The sequence below is a fragment of the Lasioglossum baleicum genome, chromosome 3 (genome assembly GCF_051020765.1).
Source record: "Lasioglossum baleicum chromosome 3, iyLasBale1, whole genome shotgun sequence".
Taxonomy (NCBI): domain Eukaryota; kingdom Metazoa; phylum Arthropoda; class Insecta; order Hymenoptera; family Halictidae; genus Lasioglossum; species Lasioglossum baleicum.
This window is the reverse complement of record NC_134931.1, coordinates 16,896,338-16,919,997: the sequence shown is the minus strand read 5'-3', so window position 1 is coordinate 16,919,997 and position 23,660 is coordinate 16,896,338. Positions and strand designations below refer to the sequence as shown.

Below are 23,660 nucleotides of genomic sequence, written 5' to 3'. Positions count from 1 at the left end.
CAAATATTAATTTATGACTTTATATAACTACAATTCAACTAATTTTTAAATTACGTTTCACAAATTATTATAAAATGCTGTAAGTAAAAGTGACAAATTTTAGTAAAAAATAAATAATATGATATACATACAAATATATACAAATATGTATATATATTATAAGTATACATATAATTGTAGTGAAAGCAAAGACGAAATTTTTAGTAAAGCGTAGTTTTCAATTTTCTTGGATAAAGTTTGTTATAAAATTTTGATGTAATAGCAGAATTATAAGAAATGTTCAATGGCGAAACTCAGCTCTTTTTCGGAAATAAGTATCCAATGCACATGTGTTTCTAATTACAGTCTTTCCTTGTTAGCGTCGCATTTTCAGGGATACAGCGAGACGCTATGTAGTAGTAGACACTTTTTCTTATTGACTGCTGACTCGATGACGTCATAATAAATTCTACCTGATTCTACATGTATGCGCCCGTAAAGCAGTTCATAATGAATGTAGATTATATTCAATTTATAGAATATCTATACGATTTTTAAAGTTAGAGCAAACTACAAAGTCATAAAGATAGTAACAAATTTATTATATATATATTATTAATTATAAAAATAGAAAAACTAAATAGGCCAAAGAAATGCCCATTTGGTAGAATAGATTATCAATAGATTATCACCGACCGACGAGATATCGAGATTATCTATCAGTTGATCAGTTGATACAGAGAGGATCCGTCATTGGTGTGTAATTCGTTCCAATTTCATATAAGTATTACTCTCTGTAAGTATATATGGTCTAAGGCTGAAGAGTAATCCTTGCAACTAAATTTGGTTGATTTACGAACGTAGCTGGTCATATGATTGACTTATTTTTGAACACCAAACCGGTGACTCGATCTGTCGTGATCTGTCGTGTCGAATTGAATTGCTGACGTTGAAACGGGGAGCAAGGTGATGATGATTTTGGTTAGAGTTTTTTAATGTACAAATCGATTGATTTATCAAATAAAAGTTCCGCACATTTTAAACAATAGTACTAAAGCGTAATAATGCATTCCCTTTTTACGCGTGGTAACGCGATTGCAGCTTATACATTGAGTGTATTAGCGTGTGTAACGTTTTGTTGTTTCCTTTCTACTGTATTCATTGATTATAAAGCCAGTGCAACATTAAATACCGTAAAAGTAGTTGTGTAAGTATGATCACTTTATTTTCATAAATATAATAAATATAAATCAATGGGAATATAAAGTTTTAACATCTACAGTTTTTAAGGAGTTTCAACAACTATAATCTATTAATTAGCTTCCCATATTTGATGGTTCTATTTCTAACTATGCAACTGTTCTACAATATTTTTCTGTTCATAATACTTATTCTTTAGTCAAACTATTAAAAACATATATCATAAATACACAGCGAATGCATAGGCTAAGAACATCTGTGTATATGATTAACAATATGTCAAATAACTATTTCTGTTTTAATTTTGCAGAAAGAACGTGCCTGACTATAGTGCATCGAGAGAAAAGAATGATCTGGGTTATTTAACCTTTGATTTACAAACTGATATCCTTTTTTATGTCATAAATTTAAACATTTAGTAATTTTCTTACATGATTGTAGAAGATCTCTGCAATATGTGTTTAAATTTTTGCAGGGGTGGAAAAAAATCAAATATAATAAGTAGACTGCGGATCTTTATGCATTTATGGCTTCTAAATATATTCAAAAAAGGGTGGAATATAAAATTCCACAGAATTTAGTATAATTTTTATGTTCTTTGAGATCTGCAAAGACTACTACCACTGAAACTAAGATTGTATTTTATTCCACTTTCTTAAAATTCTATTTTTCTAAAAATTGCATAAACATCCTCAGCCTAATAATAAGTATTGTTTTATAAAAATATTTTATATATCTCTGTTTTATGGTACTTACATTAAAAGTAATGATACAATTAGGGATGGCGTGAATTGCTAGTTTTGGATCACTTGTGATTCGATCACGTTCGTTCCTAATCACAGTGATTTTTCTCTGATAAGAAATTCCCGAGAACTAATATAATATAAACATACTTCAATTGCGAGTCTTATATTAGACACCTTTTCTTCAATTTTCTAACCACCCCTGCTTTTATACATAAAGACGTCTTGTATATAAGTTATTTAAAAATTACTTATAAGATTTTTATAAACTATTCAACAGAAGCAACATATAATTTCTTTACATAGACATAAATCTCACTCCTTTGTTTAATTGGAATGTTAAACAACTATTTTTATACCTCACAGCTGAATATCAAACAGAAAATAATAAGTTTAATCAGGTGCGGTAAAATAATAAAATATCTATAATTTTCGCATTGTACTAATTCGTTAATAGAGAGAATAATGAAAGATTATTAAATATAGGTAATATTATGGGATAAGATAGTACTTCGAGGAGATAAAGCAGCACTGGACTTTAAAAATATGAACACAAAATATTACTTTTGGGATGATGGTAATGGTTTGAGGTAATGTTTGTAGATATTAGATGAATTCTGATAAGTGAAAATGAGCAATATTAAAACTAAATAAATAAATGTATTTCTCTTAATTATTTCAGGGGAAATAAAAATGTCACGTTAACGTTATCATGGAATATTATACCAAACGCAGGACTTTTACCAAGTGTTAACGCTTTTGGTTATCACACTTTTGAATTTCCATCCGAGTATACCTCATTGCGTGTGTAAGACACATTTATGCATGTAATATATTAATATTCATTGTTTGCTCATTATTGTTTATCTACAGTCAATGTACAATGAATGTAATATTATTTTCATGTGTCATTATTAAAAATCAAGTCATACACAGTTTTATACATGTTCTTGTTTTCTTTACTCAATTTCTAATCAACAACAAAATATTTTCAATTCAGTACGTAATGAATTTGTTAAAGACAAAGTTGAAAAAATACTAATGTGCCACTGTGAATACTGACACTGCAAAAACACTAATGCATAGATTTTAGTATTGTAATAATAATAATTATATTTTCTAAGACATAAAATATATTATTATTTTTATAAAGGCAACAATTTAATGAATTTATTTTTTACTTTACATTTAATAAGGTTGTTTAATTTCTTGCTATAAACATTATTTTTATTAAAGTGTTAAGTCTGGAGTAACTTATTGTTGTCATTTTCTTCAGTTTCACTTAATGACTCATCTTGTTCCTCTTCTTCTTCCTCTTCATCATCATCATCGTCATCATCGTCATCATCATCACCATCATCTTCCTCATCTTCGTCTTCATCGTCAAGAGCATAATTCTCAGAACTATAACCCTGAGATTGATTTCCTGCAATAAGAAAGAATGTATATGAATAAGTTGTTAGAACATTAAATGGATATTAAAATGTAAGTAATTCCTGTACCATAATAACTATACTCGTTTTCTTCATCGGATTCACATACTCCACTTTGATTTTGTCTACCAAATTTATGACTTCGTGCTGAAATAATATTAAACGTTTGAGAATTTATAATATTCAAGGCAAACATATATTAATCAATTAATAAACGTTTTCATGATGTTTATAAGGGAAGATAAATGTGGAAATAATAATTTAGTGAATTATAAAGAGGATTGTACCAATGAACAAGTGATATTTTGTTTGTTACTATGTAAGATAACTAATACTAGCTAAGTTACTTTTTCTTTTAAATAAGTTCTGAAAATTTTAAAACCAACAGAGTAATCCTGAATTCAATAAACCTAATTGTTTTGAAATATTACACTGAGTTATTGTTTCCGGTCTCAGCGTGCTTACAATCTAAATTATATTGTTGTCCCTAAGTTACAAACTATAGTTTTGTTACTCACTCGACATGCTGAGATCTTTTGTTTGAGAGGTTTCATAACTACATTTCGGACATGGTATTGGCTTATTTTTTTCATACTTAAATCCTTTTCGTCGTACATGATCTTCGCAGTAACATGTCTTACACCTCAAACACGAATATTGTCCCAAACGATTGCATGATTGACCTAGAAGTATTAACTTTTTTGTACTAAATTTTAAGAAAAGTACAGAAGCTCCTATATAAATACATCAACAATAATTTAAAGATATTTTCTAAATGTACTTACATTTAAAACTTTCTGCTTCTAAAACTTGACACGATGCTTGATGTTCAAATTGGTCATCTTCACAAAGGAAGCAATTGCAAAATGAGCACCGAAATATTCTACCACCATGATCCCATACACCTCTTTCACATTCTTGACAAATTGCTTCTGCTAATGGACAGATACATGCATGTGTTGTAAGGCAGCGCCTCCCATGACAGACCCATGCTTCACAATGATCACATATCGCACCCTATAATTTTATGGTGGCAGTGTCGTTTTAAAGTATAATTCTGCACTTCTAATGTCTATTATCTTTGGAGGTAAAGTTGTCGATGAAGTGGGTCCTCTTCAATTTCAATGAGTTTTAGATATGTTGTCAAGGTCATCATTCTGAACAACATTTCTCTTTAAAGTTTTTGCCAGTTGGCTTTAGTTTACAAGATATTCGCATAAAGCTTTACTTATAAATTCATGTGGATGTCCTTGATAGTGGAGACCACTTTGTGCAGCAAAAACATCACAGGCAGGTTTGGGGATCAAATCTAACCCAGCATTTACAAGTAGTTTTTTTTCACCATATATGGTAATCCATATATTTAACCTATGTAGATCTAACTCAAGCTTGCAAAAGTTTTTTGCTAATATCTCTGAAACTAAAGCCGACTACCAACTATTTTGAAGGAAAAAGTTATTGAAAATGTTCAATTTTATAACATATTTCAAGATCATCGAAATCGGTGAGGACCCACATCATCAGCAACTTTATTCATTTATTTATTTCCAAAAGAAACTTACCACCATACCTAATCCAGTAGTAAATATACCAGGGTGACGAACAACACAATCTCCAGTTTTCAGCATGCATTTCATCTTTCCACAATGTGCACACAAAGGTAGCCGTTGTACACTCTGGCAAAAATAGCAAAATGCTCTGCTTTTCTGTTTCTTGTTGCACTTATCGCACTCCTTTGTATCAGTGACAAAAATTAATTAAAATTATTAATAATTCGAAACTTAATATATACAAATATATGTACTATTTTATAATATTTTCTAAGACTTTAAAATACTGATACTTATAACTAGACTGCGGATCTTTATGCATCTATCTGACTGAATCTATCTCTTGTAAATGTTTCTGAATAGAAAGGAATATAGCTGGCAATATTCCTTGACCAATACTCTTGCAAATTGGCCAAATGCATAGTACCCATATTTATTATAACTGCAATAAATGCCCAGAATTCTTCATTCCACATCACGCCAATTTCACCATATCGAATTCGACGATAGCGTTTTCCCTTCCAATTTCTTTGTTGCATAATTATTCGTTTCAGAAACTATTTCTTCAACGAGTTTATCGGTAAAGAACAGCTTAAAAGATTCCACTGGTTCTTTTATATTTGAAGGTACTTGTGGTCCTGTGGGTTTTTTGCCAGATACAAATTGCACACTTGGCAGCACTTCTTCACATTCTCTGCATAGTACCCATTGTGAACTGTCTGCATCTTCCGCTGTTTTACTCTCGGTTTCACCTGGATTCGTTCGTTCCATTGCCAAATGCTTCGTGTATAGAGGTAATTTGATCGCTATCCATATTTATAGGGCTGAACAGCTTTGAAAGTATTATTCTCACTGCAAGGACTGTTTCAGACAAACACTAAGAACGCAGCCTGCGTTACGCAGGCCGAGCCGGGTCCACGAAAAGATTTGAAATAAGAAATAAGAATATCTTATCGTATCAGAAACAAACATATATTTAGAGCTCGAGAACCGCCAGGACTGGCCAGGGCATCGTAGTGGCGCCTCTCGAGTGCAAAGGGTTAAAATCATTAAGGGAAGAAGTAACATTCAATTTAGTTTCTATTCTCTCAATCAATGCAGACAATTTTTATTTTGCATAAAGATCCGCAGTCTACTTATAACTTAAATTAATTCTATTTAACAATAAGTAACAGATCTGTATTTTCATTTAAATTGGGGTTAGGATTATACGTTGACATAAAAATACTTACCATTACAGCATTGCAAGGAAATTTAGCTAGATCTACTTGATCTTTTGCAGTCCGAATTTCTTTCTGTCTTAATTTTTGTTTCTCCGCTTTCCTTCTTTGACCTGTCTTTTTCTTCGGCATATTGTCACTTTCTTTCAATGTAATTTGTAAATAGAACTATTTACGAACGTAGTTATTCTAAATTCCAAGTCGTGTTCCAATCCAACTCCAACTATTGAACTATTCTAACAATAAGTACTTCTAACTGCACATTTCACACTAGTAAAATCATATATCAATCATATACAATCATATATAAAGGATGGCATGAACTGCTACTTTTGGATCACTCGTGATTCGATCACGTTCGTTCCCACAATCACGGTGATTTTTCACAGTGATTCGTGATTGTTTTTGATTGGCGGAGAGCATATAACTGTTTTTCGCGCAAGGCGCAAGTCACAGAGACACAACGTGCATGTTTTATAAATATCAAAACAAAATTGCAAGTTACATCGCAATTTTATCAAATTTATTAGATTTATAAGACGATTCTCAAACTATCATTTGCGTTTCCACATTGGTACCCAGTCAGAGCAGATATCTCGATACTCGAGCAGATATCGAACACTGCCTGGCGAGCAGATGGCGGACATTATGCTGTCAGAATGACGCTCGAAGCTGAGGATGCTCGGAATTTGCTCAATTTTGGACAGCACACCCTGCCAGCATAAAGCGATACTTCTGCGGACGCAGAAGTTAGTCCAAAATTGAGCAGATTTCTTACTGGGATACATTTTTAGAAGAAACATTACCCATATTTTTAGAAGATATTCGTTTAGATGTTCGTCGAGCAATGTGGTATCAACACTTTCTGGATAAATTCTCAATGAATTTCTGAATAATAAATTTCCAAATCGCTGGATGCGATGTAATGGACATATACCATGGCCAGCTTGTTCGCCCGATCTATCATCTCTTGAATTTACGCTAAAATATAAAATAACGGAGGTACTCCAAAAACCAAAAGGAAAATTGTTCGTAGCATTCGTAGATTTCAAAAAAGTGTTCGATTCAATAACAATAGATGAGAAAGAATACTGCGAGCTGTGCAACATGAATGTATTAGAAACGATTACACATGACATAAAATCTTGTTCAGACTGAAGAAATACAAGGAAAAAGCAAAGATACGAGTCGAATTATTATGCTTAGAGAGGAAGAGGAGATAAGAAGACTACTACTTCACACTAGGTGCAATGAGCATTAGATCCCTTTGCCTAGATTTATAGGATTATAAAAAAAACACGAACCAAAGAATTACAGTGATGAAAAAATATATTTCAGTATAATATAAATTACCTTATATTTCCTGTTATACTATGTTTGCCAATTTTTACTATATCTATATGTTTAGTCAATTTATTCTATACTCATAGTTAGACTAATTTATACAAGAATGTCTCGAGCGTATTACAGCTAATTTGGATCACTAGGAGTAAGAAGAAATAAGATAAATATTCCCTAGGCACGTATACTTAAGATTGTAATGTGTGAAAACCTAAACACAATAAATATAATAAGAATATTTTGTTCATATTTAAGATTCAAGTTTTTTTTGTAGTAATTTTTCCAATTTGCAAACGTCTACTGCAAACTTGCGAATACCATCGCTTAATTTATCAGATGCCATTTGATCTTCATTGAGAAGCCACCTAAATTTAGCTTCGTCCAAACTTATCTTCGAAAGATCAGATTTCTTAGCTGCTTCCACTGAAAGCGCTTTGCGAATCGGTTCATTACTTTTTTCTAATTCTTCTAATAATTTTGGACTGATGGTTAAAAAGTCGCAACCAGCCAGTTCTTTGATTTCACCTAAATGTACAAATTTGTCATGTATTAACTATTATATACATATATGTAAATTAATATTTGAATATTTTTTATAAAGAGACAGGTATATACTTACCAACGTTTCTAAACGAAGCTCCCATAACAACAGTTTTGTACCCAAACTTTTTGTAATAATTATAGATTTTAGTTACAGATACAACACCTGGATCTTCTTTAGCTTCGTATGATTTTTTATCAGTATTTGCTACATACCTAAAAGTTCATATTACTATATGTATATTTATTTACTTTTCAAAATTCATGAGTTAATAGTTTTACTTTGACAATGATTTTTGTTATTTTAATTTCTATAATATCTTACCAATCCAAGATTCTACCAACAAATGGCGATATTAGAGTAACACCAGCTTCTGCACATGCTACTGCTTGTGCAAAAGAGAATAGAAGCGTTAGATTACAATGTATTCCATATTTTTCTTCCAATTCGCTACAAAAGTTAAAACATTTTATAAAATTCTGTTTAAAGGTATTTTTTTAAATTTTCTACTTACTTCGCTGCTTGAATACCTTCCCAAGTAGATGCAAGTTTGATCAACACTCGATCTCTACTTATACCAAGTTCTTCGTACAAACTAATTAACTTCTTTGCTTTTTCAACACTGGCTTCTTTATCAAAAGATAGCCTAGCATCTACTTCTGTAGAAACCCTCCCAGGCACAATGTTTAAAATCTCTTTACCAAACAGAACACATGTGAGATCTAAAGCTGATTCAACTTTCTCTGCCAAAGTGCTGAAACAAATAAATAGATTTATAAGTTTACAATTCCCTTAAAATGATATTTTAAGTGCACAAAATTATTATAAAGACTATCTATTACCACTTCGATAATTGATAAACAGGTCTTTTTGCATATACTTTTTATTTGTTTCTTCTTTTTGTTTCTCTTTTCACAAATTTTAATATTCTTCTTTTTTAACACTAATCTTTAAATAATTTTATATATTTTCTTCAAGATTTACTTTCCTTTATACCTCGTGAATATTTTTTTGTTCTGATGTATATTTTTGCTCTGTAATTCCCACAATGTCTTCAATAATCGTTTAGTGCTCTATAAATTCTATAAAAAATCTATCAACTACCAAATAAAAAGGATCTACTTCTTTTTTTTTTAAATACATCTCAAATTAAAAATAAACAAAATTGTAATAACTAACTTATTTTCATTTGCAGATGTAAGTTATTAAATTAATATTAGTGTGTGCACATTAAGTGTGTTGTTATATCCTGAATGAATTATAAAATAATATAAATTCTTCTGATAATATCATACAATCAAGCCATAGTGAAAAAGATTTGTTTGTGTAAAAATTATCATGTACGAATATTACTTCAACTATTTAAACACACATTTAAAATATTATGGAAGATACTTACGATCCTGATCTCTTTGCATTATGCACAGCTTTATCAATTAAATGTGCATATTTTTTTTGACTAGCAGCAGCAAGAATCAAAGAGGGATTTGTAGTTGCATCTATTGGTTCAAATTGCTCCATTGCTAAAAATAATATATGAATATTCGTAATATTCGCTTATATCATAAATTTATTATGAAATTTGTATTCATAGATATAAGAAATCTATTATTTTGTAGATAAACCTTTGCATTGTATCTTGAAGGTCATTGAAGACATTCATTGATCACATGAATAATACATAATGATTATCTAATTATACACGCGAATCACAATTATAAGCAAAAATAAGTTTCATAATATTATTCTTACATTTATTAAAGAATTAAAATCTGTGTGGTGAGATCATTTTGCATATTTAAATTGATAAACTATACGATATCTTTAAATACGACAGCAATATTTAATCATTTCCGAAGAAATAAAACAAATTTTTCATTAATTTCGACTATTTTCGCACATTTTACAAGTAAACGTAACATAAATTCAAAATGCATTATCAAAAATATCGAAATCGTTACATCGGACGATTTTGTAATTTTCCCCACCACTAAGTCTCTATAATGTAATCTAAAGTCAAACAAGTATTTTTCCACTAATAGAATGTGGAATACTTTGTAGTAGTATATACACGCAATTATTTTAGAAATATAATGTTTAAATACTAAACATCAAATAGATACATTTTTTAATATAACGACATGTCTGTAATATATATCATAGTATTGTCTCTGTCATACTTTGCGATAATTATCTTCACCTTTGCCCGAACACGTTACCTTCGAATAAGTATTTTTTAAATTCGTTTACATACCTTGGAAGTCACCGGTGTCGGCGACGATTGTTGTTAATTCTTTTAATTGTGCCAACGAGCTTGCCATCTTGACTTTCTTCGATTGAGATTCGCTCATTATTACCGATACTTTTATACGATGACCGGAGATCGGAATTCTTGCTTCTTATGCTGGAGTGATTAGCCACGATACTTTGCAGGATTGCCAACTTGTATTCGATTCCTTTTATGTAGTGTTCAGTAGTGTTACATATTACACTTCACATATTTACATTATCCTAAAGAAATAAATACAGAATACATGTATAAGTATAGATTATTTAATTACCGTATTTACTTATATGATAAAAAATAAATAAAACTAAATCCAAATGTAAATATATACTAATAACTCTGTCTAAAAAGAAGAAATATTATTATCGATCTCTCAGATTTTTCTAGTTATAATAGGAAATTACAGACTTTACATTGTCATTCTGATATAGGAAGTAATTAAAAAATAAGAAATAATGTTACTGATATGAGTAATAATAACTATACATATGGATTATGTAATATATACAGAAAATAATAATCTATAAATAATCTATAAAGAAAATACATATACGGAAACTCTTACATTTTGTTATGCCGGCAATTTCTGGGGATTTAACAGAATCTTTACCAAATAATTATGCATTTATATTTTAAAATAATTAAATAACAATTAAATACTGTAAATAATAAATTTTAATATTTTTGTATAATTTGTTTCTAATAATGACTAAAGTCTAGAGTTTACTGCTTCAGGTCGATATTCATTATTTGATACCTGTTGATACTGATATATATGTTTTACGTAAATTTAAAATAAGCTTTACGTAAAGTTATACATATAAAAATTATAATATATTTGTTGTTGTGTATTAGTTCTATTTTATGAATTGTTTTTAAAATTAGCGCGTTAGAATGTAGCAGTTTTCCTCTTACTAACGTAAAAGAATAAACATTCATTTGGATTAATTAAACTTCGATTTAGATAATTTTAGATTGCAAACAGTAATCAATCATAATTTAGAGTATATGTTTTATTGATTCTTTCAGCTATACCAATATAAATAATTCATATTTGTGTCATGTCATATATATGTTTCCGTAGAATATTGCGAAGTCATAATGTATATAGACACACGTTCTTGTTACTAACGCAATATACGCGTATACGTATACACATATGTATGTATTAGAGATGCAAGTGAAGCGTAATAAAGAGACTATTGATAAGAGTATTATACAATCATGTTTCTCAATATTTTGTAGCCCTTTGGGAAACTTATTGTAAAACTCGGATAATACTCAATATACTACACATTATAATCGAGTAGACAGCGGATTTTAATGGCAAAAATGAATAGGTGCAATTTAAAAACAGTAAAAACATTGGACGAATTTAAAGATATGGTGTTACATATTATTTTCGACCAATTAAAATTTCTATTTCACTCGAGATTGTTGCAATTCACGTAGAAAATTTTTATTTTGCATAAAGATTAATTCAGTCTAATAATTTATATACATATATATATATGTAGACTATACTAGCTTAGCTTTTTTAATTTTTCCCGTGATTTTATTTAAAATCGATATCTGGTTGTTCGATATCTAAAACATATGGAAAAATATGTAAGTGAAAGACTGATGTAATTATTTTGTAATGTATACAACAACAAATAAAAATCTAACATATTATTTATTGTTGTTTTGAATTATGTTTGTTATTTTCTACTTTAATGAAACATATGGGAGTTATTACTATAAGATTAAAAATAAGTTACTATAATATGCGCATATAAATAAGTTGTAATAATGTTTGATTTGATATAATACACAGTTGCTAATGGCAACGCTAACGTATACAGACGTGTAGTACGAACTACGCTCTTTACTAGCGCAAGAGTCAGTTACTGAAAACGTAATTTATTTGATTGTAATATTTATTGAATTTACAATAATAAATTAATATTCGATATGAGCTCGATTTTCGGCGCCGGTGATAGCAATGCTAATACGAACGTTATCATTTTTGACGCTTCTAAATGCAAGAGAAAACTGAATGAAGAATTTAAAGTGCTGCAGAGAAAGTTGAAATCGAAGTGGAAATTTGTCGAGTATGTTTATAATATTTTAACTTTTCTTTCGTCCAAGATAATTTGTAGTGCGACGTTTTTAGAAATTATTTTATTTTAGAAATAACGATGTATTAACAGAAGAAACTTTATCAACATGTAAAGTGTTAGTGTTGCCAGGTCCTCAAAACAAATTTACAGAATTGGAAATGAATTCCATTCGGAAATTTTTAAATTCTTCTGGACATATTTTAGTGATGCTTGGCGAAGGTGGTGAAAATAAGTCAAACACGAATGTTAATTTCTTACTGGAAGAATTTGGTATAATGGTGAACAATGGTCTAGTATTTGATAATATTATCATTTAGATGAAATTAATATTTACGAATTGTTTTGATTATTATTATTTATCTTTCAGATAGTGTTATTCGTATGAGCTATAGTCAAACAATGCATCCGAAAGAATGTTTAATTTCTCAAGGAATGTCGAATAAATCAATATTTTCAAAAAATCATGATGAATACATGTAAATAATTTGAATATAAAATAGTAATTATTTATGACAAAAGAAAAGAATATACGAATTTTTAAAAAATATTCTCTTCCATTTTCAGAAATACAAAATATTTGTATCCGTACGGTGCAACCTTAAATGTGGCTCAACCATCAGTAGTCGCATTATCCAGCGGATCGCTCGCAGTTCCAATGAACAGACCAATTTGTGCATATTATTACAGTGAAGCCAGTGGTGGTAAATTAGTTGTCTTAGGTTCATCGAAAATGTTAAACGACATGTACATAGAGAAAGAAAAAAATGATTTATTAAGAGAGGTGATATTCGATTTTTTCGAATCAAAAGAAATTGTGACTAAAGAATATCAAATGGACGATGTAGATGTAAGTTTTAAAATTTTTATGAATCTTTGTATATAAGAAGTATAATATCATTTATAACTAATAATGTAATTACTCATTTAGTTTTGGGAATATAATTTTGTGCCTGACTTAACACAACAAGCGGATAATCCAAAAGTATGCACCCAGGATATGGACTTGACGGATAATTCTTATGATTATACTAAATTATTCAAACATCACTTATATTCGATAAATTTAAATATGGTACCATCTTGCATAAAGGCTTACGAAGTTTTAGATGTAAAACATGAACCCCTCAGCTTAATTCCACCACATTTCGAAGCCCCACTACCACCTACGCAAGCATCGGTACAAATTTTATCATCTACATCAGGCCTGGGTAACGCTGGCTAGATGGAACAGATGTAGCTGCTACTTCTCTTCTCCTGCTCGCAAACCACTCTCTACCACATCCACTCCGACTCTTCGTTCAGCACGAACCACACATCGCTGCGCCGGCAGGTTACTCACCACTACTATGAATATATGTACATGTGCATAAGATCCTTGCTTGAACTGGTACCAATTCCTTTGATTTTTACGATAGGGACGATTCTTTCGGCTCTGCGAATTCTTTATCTGTACCCGAATCGTCCTTCTCATCAAAATTAAAGGAATTGGTAAATGTCATTGGCGTCAGTTCAAGCAAGGGTCTTATGTACATGAATATGTATATGTAGTAATGGTGAGTTACCTACCGGTGCAGTATCGTGGGGCTTGTGCTGAAGGAAAAGTTGGAGTGGACGTGGTCGGGACTGACTCGTTGAGCAGATGAAGAGGAGAAGCAGCCACATCTGTTCCAACGAGCTAGCATTAGCCAGGCCTGATCTAAATTAAATATACTGTTAATCGTTCAAATCAATGTTGAAACCTTTTTTTGTAGGTTTTTCCACCAAGTTTTCAAGAATTACCTCCGCCAGCTTTGGAACTATTTGATTTGGATGAAGCCTTCAGTTCTGATCTATTAAAACTTTCTCAATTAACAAATAAATACATGGCAACAAAAGATTCGTCAAAAGATGCTGAATTGGATCACTACATTAGGGAATTTGGAAGTTTAATAAGAATCAACAACTCTAACATTCATACAGCTAAAGAAGTATTAAATTCTGTCTTTCAATCTATATGCAGATATAAAGCCATGCACGAATAAGAAAACAATATAATTGTGAAAAAAAGTGTAAATATATTTTATATTTATTTATCATATTTTAAATATGCAGTGTACAAAAGTATGTAATTACTGTATAAAAGATTTCTCACTACTCTATAGAGAGAGAGATACATTTTATATATATTATATTTATCATATTTGAAATATATGCTGTGTAAAAAAATATGTAATTATTGTACGAAAGATTTTTCACTACTCCATGAAAATGTAATATAATTGTCTTTGATTACCAAATCGTACATGACTTACTTATTTCATGTATGAATATGAACAAGTAAAATATTGTACTTAAATAAAAGTGTCTAACAACAAACAAATTTAAGTTTTCTAAAGCTTGATTGAAATTTTTCTAAATTAATATTAAATATTGATTCGAACAATGTAAAAAAATTTAGCGTTATAATGCTAAAGTTATTTATCAATAATCAACACTTTTTACATATGCACACTCTACTTACACTTGCAAAATATGTATAAATTCATACTTATGAAATATAGTGTCATCTAATATACTAAACATATAAATGCTTACTGGGTAGATAAGGAAGAAGTATCTGGTAAAAATTTTTCCGTTGTTTTGCTATAAATGTGAACACCATTTTCCAACAAGCTCCGAGCTTATAGTATAGATACTGTATATATTGTAGCTGTATTACGAAAAACTTGCTCGAAGAGGATCTCACTTTTGCAAGAGCAATTGTTTTGAATTTTCTGTCAATATTTGTTGGCAAACTTTGTTCGCAAATAACATAGCAACTCGGAGACCCATTCCCAGTAAAGTAAGCCATTTGCTCTTGATCCTCTTTGATATTCTCTACTATGAGTTTGCCACCAAAACATGTCCACAAATTCCGACATTTCAAAATATTCCGACTGCATTCCGACTCCAACATTAGCAATGAGTATATAAAAACGAGAATGCTTAGGCTCGGGGTTTCAATGTTTCCGGTACAGTGCTGCTTCCTAGTGATGGAGAACTAATACTATCGAAGGTTATCGATAGTTCTTATTATCGAAAACTATCGATGATTTACTTTTCGGGGGTGGGGGGTGCGTAAAATGGTGAAATGCATTTTCCCCCCCAAAAAAGGGCGCGGAATTGTGGAATTGTCGGAGTTACTTATTCGCGACAGCCGATTTTATAATTAAGATTATTCTTAACATCATTGTTTATATATTTCTATGCAATTTTTGAAACGGGATTTGTCGTGAACTAGCTGATGCCTGTTTCATCACTTTAAATTGAACAGCACACCGTGCAAGCAAAAACCAATACTTATTCGGAAGTCGATGTGTTGGTTTCAGCTGGCACGGCGTGTCGGCATAGCTCGAGGGCAGAAAAAGGGCAGATGGAAGGCACACCGTGCCGTCGTTATAGAGGGCAGGTCGATCGCACTAATATGCTACTCTCCGCGGCAGAATGAAATGTGCTACTTTTCGTAACGCAGATTGATATATTATTATCATAAATTTTATCGGTCGTGGATAATTTTATAAAAAATTTGCGATTTCCTTACGTAACATAACTAAGCACTTCAATAAAAATAGCTAGCATATATTCTAATTATAATAACTATGAAGGAAAAAACATTGATGTAACCAATTTTCTGATGTTTTATTGCTGATATTTTACGTAGAACATAAACAATAATCTTTTTGTGAGCTCAGAATTCCATAGTTCTAATATACAATGTTTTCTTCTTTACAATAAATATATATATAAACATATATAAAAAAGTTATTTGTCTATACATAAATGTATATTTACTAATATATTTGTTAGTAATCGTTTTACTATTTACAATATACTGTGTTTAGTAACCTAATAATACAAGGTGAAAGGCACAAAATTGATGTAGAAGCATACTTAAGTTACCGTCACGATAATAAGAATTCATTATAATGCATTATTCTGATGCATGCACTTTTTTGATCATATAATTATGGCAATTCATTTGCTTTCGTGAAATCATTTTTCACACTTTGAATTAATTAAACATACCCAGAAGATATAATTCAATTAGAAAGAAATGAAACGTAATAAAGTAGAAATAAACTGTAGTGGATTCTTTTACTATCTTCAAAAAGCTTGAAAAGCTCGCGTCATTTTCGAGGTGCACGAATTGCATCAGTCTGACGAAGCGCGATGGCTTAAACATAAGCTCCGTCTATGACTCGAGCTTTTACTATGGTTCCAGCGGACTGAGCCGAGAGAGGTTTACGACCGAACACTATTGTCAACTATTTGTAAAAGAAAATTATGGAAATAAGAATTTCTGAATTCTTATTAAATTATTTCTTTTAAATATGAATAAATGCATGTTCTGAATAATTTATTAATTATCGCAAGAACTAAAATTGCAAGTTCAGTTTCAGTCATTCATTATTTGTCTTGTATTAAAAATTCGAAATAATTTCTCTCTTATGCCTTTTGCAATCATTCATGTTACCGTATTTTGCAGAAAAATCTACGTTTAGCAACGTATGTATCATACGAGATAAGTCATAGTAAATTAAATTTCGGTTGCATTATTTAGTATACGCAATTTTACATTGCGTACGACAAATATATAAGTACCTTATCAACTAGTAAGCGTATTAGAGTCCGCTAAATTTTGCGTTTCTAAATGCAAATTAGATTACGATAATGCCGACACTCCACCCCAAGCACGAATCAAATTCAACGTTTTGTTAAGTTTTGAACACCACTCTAATCTATCTTCTTTTGTGTCCGCAGATAACAGGTGCCTAATACACATAAACAAATATTTCGTTTACCAACTTTTAAGGCTTATATATTTCAGTTTGCAAAAATATAAAGTATAATTACCTAATTGTTGTTGTATGAGCATTTCTGATTACAATCAAGCTTTCAGTATCTCCAGATTCTGCGCTTCTAGTCGTCTCAAGTAAAAAAGTGTTGGCGCGTGCGCATATATCGCGAGAAACTGATCCAACCTGATTTGTGGAAACATCTATAAATGCAATAGAATATTAGTTCAATTTCGTTGTAACAGATACTAAAAATGTAAATATTTACTTTGCAAATCTAAGCTTCCAATGGGAGTTTTCTTCCTTTCGTCGTCAGGATATTTCCAATACGATAACGTCGATCCTTTAAGTAAGCACCATCTACGATGCCAGGCTCCAAATCCAGAAATATCTTCGAACATTGTTAGAAATCCTCTATGCTCCACCGATACCGAAAGCTCGCAAGAAACATGCATCTGTAGTCGCCCCTCTAATGGCGATTGCGATGGTACCTAATAATTGTTGAAAAATATATGATTTTTACATTGTTCAATTTGTACGCACCTTTTGTTTATACATGTCCTATTTTATTTTTTAAGAAAATGTTCTTTCACGTCATGTAAAAAGGAGTTAGTTGCATGTAATAAGCTCTAAGGAGATACATTGCATTGTGTATTATTAATGCTAACCTTATTTAATGTAAATTGCTGTCGATGCACTTCCTTCAGACTGAAAATAACGTAGCCAGACAATTGGAATGCTGGAGATCGAACAGCAGATGGGCCAGCCGGACTTTGAACACTTGGCATTACTAATCGGCTTTCTTGTTTTAAAAACTTTTTAGGAGTTTTATTTGCAAGCTGCGAAACATATCACTATTTATTGAAACTGTATACGATTGTGCACCAAAATGCGCTTACCTTTTTATTGCAATTGTTGTTACTGCTACTGCATCCGTTTCCATTATGGATGTGATATTTAATTTCATGTGGTAAAATTTCAGCTTGTGTTTGAAGTGAGTATATCTCGACAGTAATTTTAAAATCGTTATACAAATCATGTAATTTGAGTGTCGATGGAAATCGAAGGCACGAGTCGCCAGATTCTGCAACAACTACTGGAGTAGCCACTATTTCCTCCAAATGTCGCATTAAACAAACAAAATGGAGGCATGTATCTAAAATATGAGTATCAAATTAACCAGTGTCTCCACCGCAATGTTTTCAAAAATGTTATCTGACAACAGCAATAATTACTTGTACCATTGTTGCGATAGTACTCTCGTTTAAGGGGCAGAGTGATAGCAGAAATCGTTAAAGAACCACTTTCTTGTAATTCCGGTGATCCAGGAGAGACAGGTTTCAATGTGCCTTCTACTTTCAACCGTTGAACTTCGTTTAAAGCAGCTTGCCGTCTGTGAGCTGTGATGAAATTCATATATTTCATATCATTTTAATGGTATACTATTAATGAATAAGTTATAAAATGATATCGATATATGAAACTTACTGGCAACGAGCAATAATCTTTCTCCTTCAACTTGTTCCCTAGAATCATTAAACTCAACCGTAGAAGTACACAAGTTTAATGCTTGACTAGCTTGGCCAATGATCGTTTGTTGCTTGCACACATCATCTAGCAATTTTTTCACTTTTTCTTGTACCATAACAGCTTCGCACTTAGCGTCATCAACTTTTGTCGCACTTGATAAAATATCTGGAGATTCTTGCATCCTCGATATTATACGCACCGGAGTTTTAGGTGTCTAAAATTAATTTTATGCGTTAACATTAAATTTCAAACGCGAACTCATAATTACAATATTTAAATAGCTCACTTGTGATTGTTGGCGTCGATAAAAACTGACACTGTGCATTAATGGTACACAATTATCACCCTCCATTACGTAAGTTTCACCATGTTTTGGAGATGCAGGTGAAATCTTTTTTATAGGTGACCGATACGGCGACCTTCAAAGTAAGTGAATTAACTTCAAATCCATATACTAAATTCGTTTACATCCATTTTGTATCTTACCCTTGACTATATTTGAAACTTGTCGATACATTGGAAGGACTTTTACCACCTCTGTTTAGCTTGGGCGGAGTTGGTCCCTCCTCTGTAATACCATTTACACCGTGTGCTTCCTGTAGCGCTAGACTATCTAAATATTCATCCATTTCAACCAATACTGAAATGTCGGAGGATAAACTATCTGGATCTGGATCAATTGCTCTCTATAAACCGCATTACCAAAATACTCTAATTAAAATGTAACAAATAAAGGTATATATACAGACCAGGCATGGGCAATAGGCGCTCTTGATAAAACACTACTTATCACATTGCTCCACTGAGCAATCTTTGTCCATGTCTGATATAAACTGTCTATGTATAATTACTATCACCATAATATTATAAATAACTCTGTGTCATTATTCATAAATCAAGTATACCTTTTTATTTAAAAATGCTTGTTCATTCACAACTCGTAGAATGCTTCTGCCAAGACTGGTATTCAGTTCTTTGCATTCTTCTTGACTGTCAGTCTCGGTTTCGTTATCCTATTTAAAATAAAATATGTAGAATTAATATTAAGAGCTCTATAAATATAATATTATCTTTCCAAACTGAAATTTTATTAAATTATCTGACTTGTACATAATATTCAGCTTCGGTCGCAGTCTCCGTGTCTGTTTTCTCGTCAAGAGTGGCAGTTTCTGCGTCTGTACTATTAACAGTATACTCGGCATCCGTTTCTGTTTCGGTTGTGTTTTCTATATCGGGAAGATTAAGATAAAGACGTTCAGGCTTAGGCGGTGGTGGCGGTGGCGGAGGAATACTGCAATCCTATTATAAAAACGGTACACTCGTTTAATTTCAATTACCCTTAAGGAAGAAGAAACATTTATAAATAAAATAAAGAATGGCGTAATTTGCTTACAGGTGCAGGTGTCGGTTTGACTGGACACACTGGAGAGTTTTTAGGAGAATTTGATTTTCCTTCGCTGCTTTCGCTGGTTCTAATACAAGAACCAGCAGCAGCTTGAGCCATTTCCTTATTTCTGTTAAAACGTGTACGTAACATATCCAATTCACGCTGTCTTTCCAGGTGAGTATTGCGCAAAATATTATTTTCTAACTCTTGAGTGCTTAAACCTTGTTCAAACTTCTCTCGTTGAACATTAACAGCATTATTAGGAATATTGGTCTTAGGTTTTGCTAAAATAGAATTTTCAAATATGTGGTTATTTAATTTAGAATAATAATTACTGAATTTGGAAGATTAAAAATACCTCCATTAGTTGCATGTTCCGATGCTGGACTGGTTTTCTCCTTCTCTCGAAGTTTTTTTAGTGGTACAGACATACTAAGAGGTGCTTTTGGTAATAAAGGTGCTTCTCCTTTATTTTTTTCAAAAAGAGCCATTCTCTCAGACAGCGACATTTGAGCTGGATCTTTTGCTCTCCCCTCTGTATTCTTAGACTCAAATAGAGAAGCTTTACTTAGCACTGAGCCTGGGCTAGATTGAGCCGGACTTTTGGGAGAACTATTAAAGCCAAATCTTGGCGAAGGTCGGGAATTACCACTTGTGCTGGATATTGCGTTTTTCGGCGTTTTCTCCGGACTGTTGGAACTTTTGAATACATTTTCTTTTGTATTTTTTTCATTTCTGTCTTTGTGGCGTGTGGCATCTTCTTTAACTTGTGCGAGTTTAGATGAACTTGGCGAACCTACATCTTTTCCCTGAGAACAAGCCTGATAGTCATATACAAGGCGACTATTGCTTTTTGTACGACTAAAGCCTTGAGCCTCCTGCAAATAGTATTTTCATCCAACAGACTCAACAAGATGCAATTGTATTATATTCCTCCACCTTGCACAATTTTCTATTAGACTTTCTTCACAGAATGAACTTTTAAAGCTTTAGTCATATAAAAGAAACAAATGTCATTATACAATTTATGTATCGATAGAAATACTTACTAATGATTGCAGTATAGTTTTGTCCCATTTCAATTGTTTCGCTGAACATGGTTCATTCTTCTTAGGACTCGAACCTTTACTATTTCTACCTCCTGCTTTATATCCACTTGTGCTTGGCTGTGGTTCTGGTATGCTTCTAACTTGCTCATTAAATTTTGCATGTATCCTATCTGCTTTGCTGCTGTCTATTGGCTTCTCCTGAAACAATACGCACGTTCATTCAATTTAATCAAATATAATATAATGAAATCTTCAAAAAATTGTTTTCAAATTACCAAAGTTGGATGAGACAGATCATCTTCCCAATTATTAATTGTTGAAGCAAGAGCTGCTAGTCTATCAAGCCTAGCACCCTTTCTATTTGTCTTTTGCTCCGTGGTCTCTTCTTCCGCATAGAATCTTTCTTCTGTCCTGTGTATGGGTGAACATAATTCCACACTACTGTCATCTGGAAAACGTAATCATTACAGCTTTTGTAAAAGGTAATAACTAACGAGGGAACATATTCAAGTTACTCAAGCCAATTTTAATGAAACTTTTGTGAGTAAAACATTAAACTTTCCTCTGTAGGTCATGCATCAGTAAAAGAAGAAAATACCCATATTTTAAACAACTCATCTCATACATATAGCTGCCGCTAGGCTTTAATTTTTGAGATATTTGCAATAAATTATGGGTACCAATATAGTAAACTGTGTGTACGCAGTGTATGCATCAGACTGAGGTTGCCATTTATCTATTGTTTGTACAAACACAATGCAATGACTGCAATACAATCTATCTAACAGATCAAATTTGTCGAAAAGATTCCTCATATTTTTAGTTTAATATTTCTCCTCATTTCTAAAGATTGCTGAGGGGTAGTTCAGCAGTTTTTCTTTATTATTTTACTATCGTTTTTGGACAAACAGCTTCACCTGTGAAACTGCAGAAATAGTAACTCGGAAACAAAGTCTGTGCATAGATATATTTTTAAAATCTGCACTGACATTACATTACTATGAATGGATACCGATTATATGCTTTTTAAATAAAAATGTTATACATAATAGCTGTAACAGAAAGCATATTCATATAAATCCTTTACCAAGTGATTATGTTCCTCAAGTACATATGGCTTGCACTACAGGAAACACACAGATATGATAGGAAGCTAGCTAGTGTAAGAAACCAGTTTGGAGCAATCTGCGTGGGTGTACTACACAATGTACAGTGGATAAAAAAGTAAACTTACCAGAATATAGTTTTCCAAGCTTTTGTAACTTTGATTTCGCATTACTTATCGACACTTTTGCGGGAGACTTTGTTGGGCTTTTAGCTTTTGTAACTACGAATGTAAACAAAATATATACGTAACAAATTATATTCTGTATTATAGAGACATCATTTATTTAAAAAGATTATCTAGTTAAACATTCTCTAACAGTAACTGTTCAGAGCAATATTAAAAAGGTACAATAGATTTGAATACCTGTAGCCTGTGCTAATATGGCATTTGCATCCTTCAAAGGACTACGCCTTCTTTTAATATCGTGTCCAGCATTAGATAGTTGAGTATTTAATTTTTCTCTTCTTGCCCTTGCACGTTCTAACATTCTCTATTTACATAAACCAATATATTATCAATGTATGACTTCTTATAATTAGTATTAACGCATTAATATAAATTCATTCAAATTAACTCAAAATAATTGGCTCGTAAAAAAGAGGAAAACACTTTATTTCATATTAAACCATAACTATTATTTAATTCTCGTGATTTAATAGACAAGTTACAGAATACTAAAAAAAAAATAATAAATTAAGAATTATATAATTTATGAAGTAACAATAGAAATAAAAATTTCAAATATCAAACATTATGTTAATAATGTCCAGATATCAGTAAAATATAGAGCTATATTTTGGCTAAAAACTTGTTTAGCAACCATTGTCGCAGTTGTACATTGCAATTGAATGGACGTGCTTTACCTGAGTGAAGGGGTCCATTATGTGACGCAGAAGGTATTAGCAAAATCCAAATCGACCCTTCAAATGTCTGTGAAATATAATTAAATACTTTCTTGAATAATATGGTCGCACGTAAATGTTCAAAAGAATTCGGACACTCGTTTAATTGATTCACACGAGAAGCTATTTGCAACCGTTAAATTTAAATACAACCGCCACACCAATCAAACGCGTGTATTTAGTAGTATGTATACCGAAAGTGTCAACTTCAATTTCTCAACCATTCGCGCGAAAATTAATCATTACAAAAGCGTAGACAATTCGCATGCGACGCTAAGTATTCGTTGTTTAAACCGTGATGCACTCACGCAAGGAAAATGACGCAGTACACGGGAAAACTTTCGCACGATTCAAATACAATAGAAAGCGTCATACCGTCGTACCTAATCGTAAACAGACCAGCCCAGACCAACCGAAGATCTTCGCAGGATTCGCAGCAATTGGCAGGATTGGAGCAACGGAGCAACTGCACAC

General features: G+C 31.7%; 5 protein-coding genes across 13 annotated transcripts; 2 read left to right on the top strand and 3 right to left on the bottom strand.

Moving 5' to 3' along the window:
• Nucleotides 1–846: 846 nt before the first annotated feature.
• Nucleotides 847–3,654, top strand: Spase22-23 (Signal peptidase complex subunit Spase22-23). Of its 2 annotated transcripts, XM_076420745.1 has the most exons (6): nt 847–1,186; nt 1,490–1,565; nt 2,237–2,323; nt 2,409–2,512; nt 2,605–2,730; nt 3,199–3,654. In XM_076420745.1, exons 1-6 carry the CDS (start codon nt 1,044–1,046, stop codon nt 3,206–3,208), a joined length of 546 nt encoding a protein of 181 aa, XP_076276860.1. In that variant the 5' UTR covers nt 847–1,043; the 3' UTR covers nt 3,209–3,654. The 2 variants fall into 2 exon arrangements, with proteins under 2 accessions (XP_076276860.1, XP_076276861.1); XM_076420746.1 differs by having other exon boundaries at nt 848–1,186; nt 2,605–3,654.
• On the bottom strand, nt 3,059–6,273 carry Noa36 (zinc finger protein 330 homolog Noa36). The gene is made up of 6 exons (XM_076420741.1): nt 6,138–6,273; nt 4,918–5,088; nt 4,141–4,372; nt 3,874–4,038; nt 3,425–3,502; nt 3,059–3,348 (listed from the first exon to the last, which is right to left on the bottom strand). The coding sequence occupies exons 1-6, from the start codon at nt 6,255–6,257 to the stop codon at nt 3,161–3,163; spliced, it is 954 nt and encodes a 317-aa protein (XP_076276856.1). The 5' UTR covers nt 6,258–6,273; the 3' UTR covers nt 3,059–3,160.
• A 1,163-nt stretch (nt 6,274–7,436) lies between these two features.
• On the bottom strand, nt 7,437–15,327 carry Taldo (transaldolase). Its single transcript, XM_076420740.1, has 7 exons — nt 14,971–15,327; nt 10,262–10,518; nt 9,407–9,530; nt 8,522–8,761; nt 8,332–8,457; nt 8,086–8,222; nt 7,437–7,991 (listed from the first exon to the last, which is right to left on the bottom strand). The coding sequence occupies exons 2-7, from the start codon at nt 10,356–10,358 to the stop codon at nt 7,717–7,719; spliced, it is 999 nt and encodes a 332-aa protein (XP_076276855.1). The 5' UTR covers nt 10,359–10,518; nt 14,971–15,327; the 3' UTR covers nt 7,437–7,716.
• Ift52 (intraflagellar transport 52) lies at nt 8,739–14,747 on the top strand. The gene is made up of 6 exons (XM_076420737.1): nt 8,739–12,387; nt 12,467–12,684; nt 12,764–12,872; nt 12,961–13,243; nt 13,325–13,573; nt 14,148–14,747. The coding sequence occupies exons 1-6, from the start codon at nt 12,248–12,250 to the stop codon at nt 14,415–14,417; spliced, it is 1,269 nt and encodes a 422-aa protein (XP_076276852.1). The 5' UTR covers nt 8,739–12,247; the 3' UTR covers nt 14,418–14,747.
• A 689-nt stretch (nt 15,328–16,016) lies between the features above and the next one.
• On the bottom strand, nt 16,017–23,658 carry LOC143207329 (anillin-like). 8 transcript variants are annotated; one of them, XM_076420676.1, is made up of 19 exons: nt 23,570–23,658; nt 23,148–23,214; nt 22,648–22,774; nt 22,411–22,503; nt 21,452–21,624; nt 21,177–21,374; nt 20,486–21,005; nt 20,134–20,411; nt 19,845–20,039; nt 19,646–19,753; nt 19,227–19,426; nt 19,027–19,159; nt 18,699–18,954; nt 18,446–18,610; nt 18,110–18,366; nt 17,879–18,049; nt 17,479–17,701; nt 17,269–17,413; nt 16,017–17,186 (listed from the first exon to the last, which is right to left on the bottom strand). In XM_076420676.1, exons 2-19 carry the CDS (start codon nt 23,163–23,165, stop codon nt 17,078–17,080), a joined length of 3,369 nt encoding a protein of 1,122 aa, XP_076276791.1. In that variant the 5' UTR covers nt 23,166–23,214; nt 23,570–23,658; the 3' UTR covers nt 16,017–17,077. The 8 variants fall into 8 exon arrangements, with proteins under 8 accessions (XP_076276791.1, XP_076276794.1, XP_076276795.1 ...); XM_076420679.1 differs by having other exon boundaries at nt 18,452–18,610; XM_076420680.1 differs by having other exon boundaries at nt 19,851–20,039.
• Between the last annotated feature and the right edge of the window lie 2 nt (nt 23,659–23,660).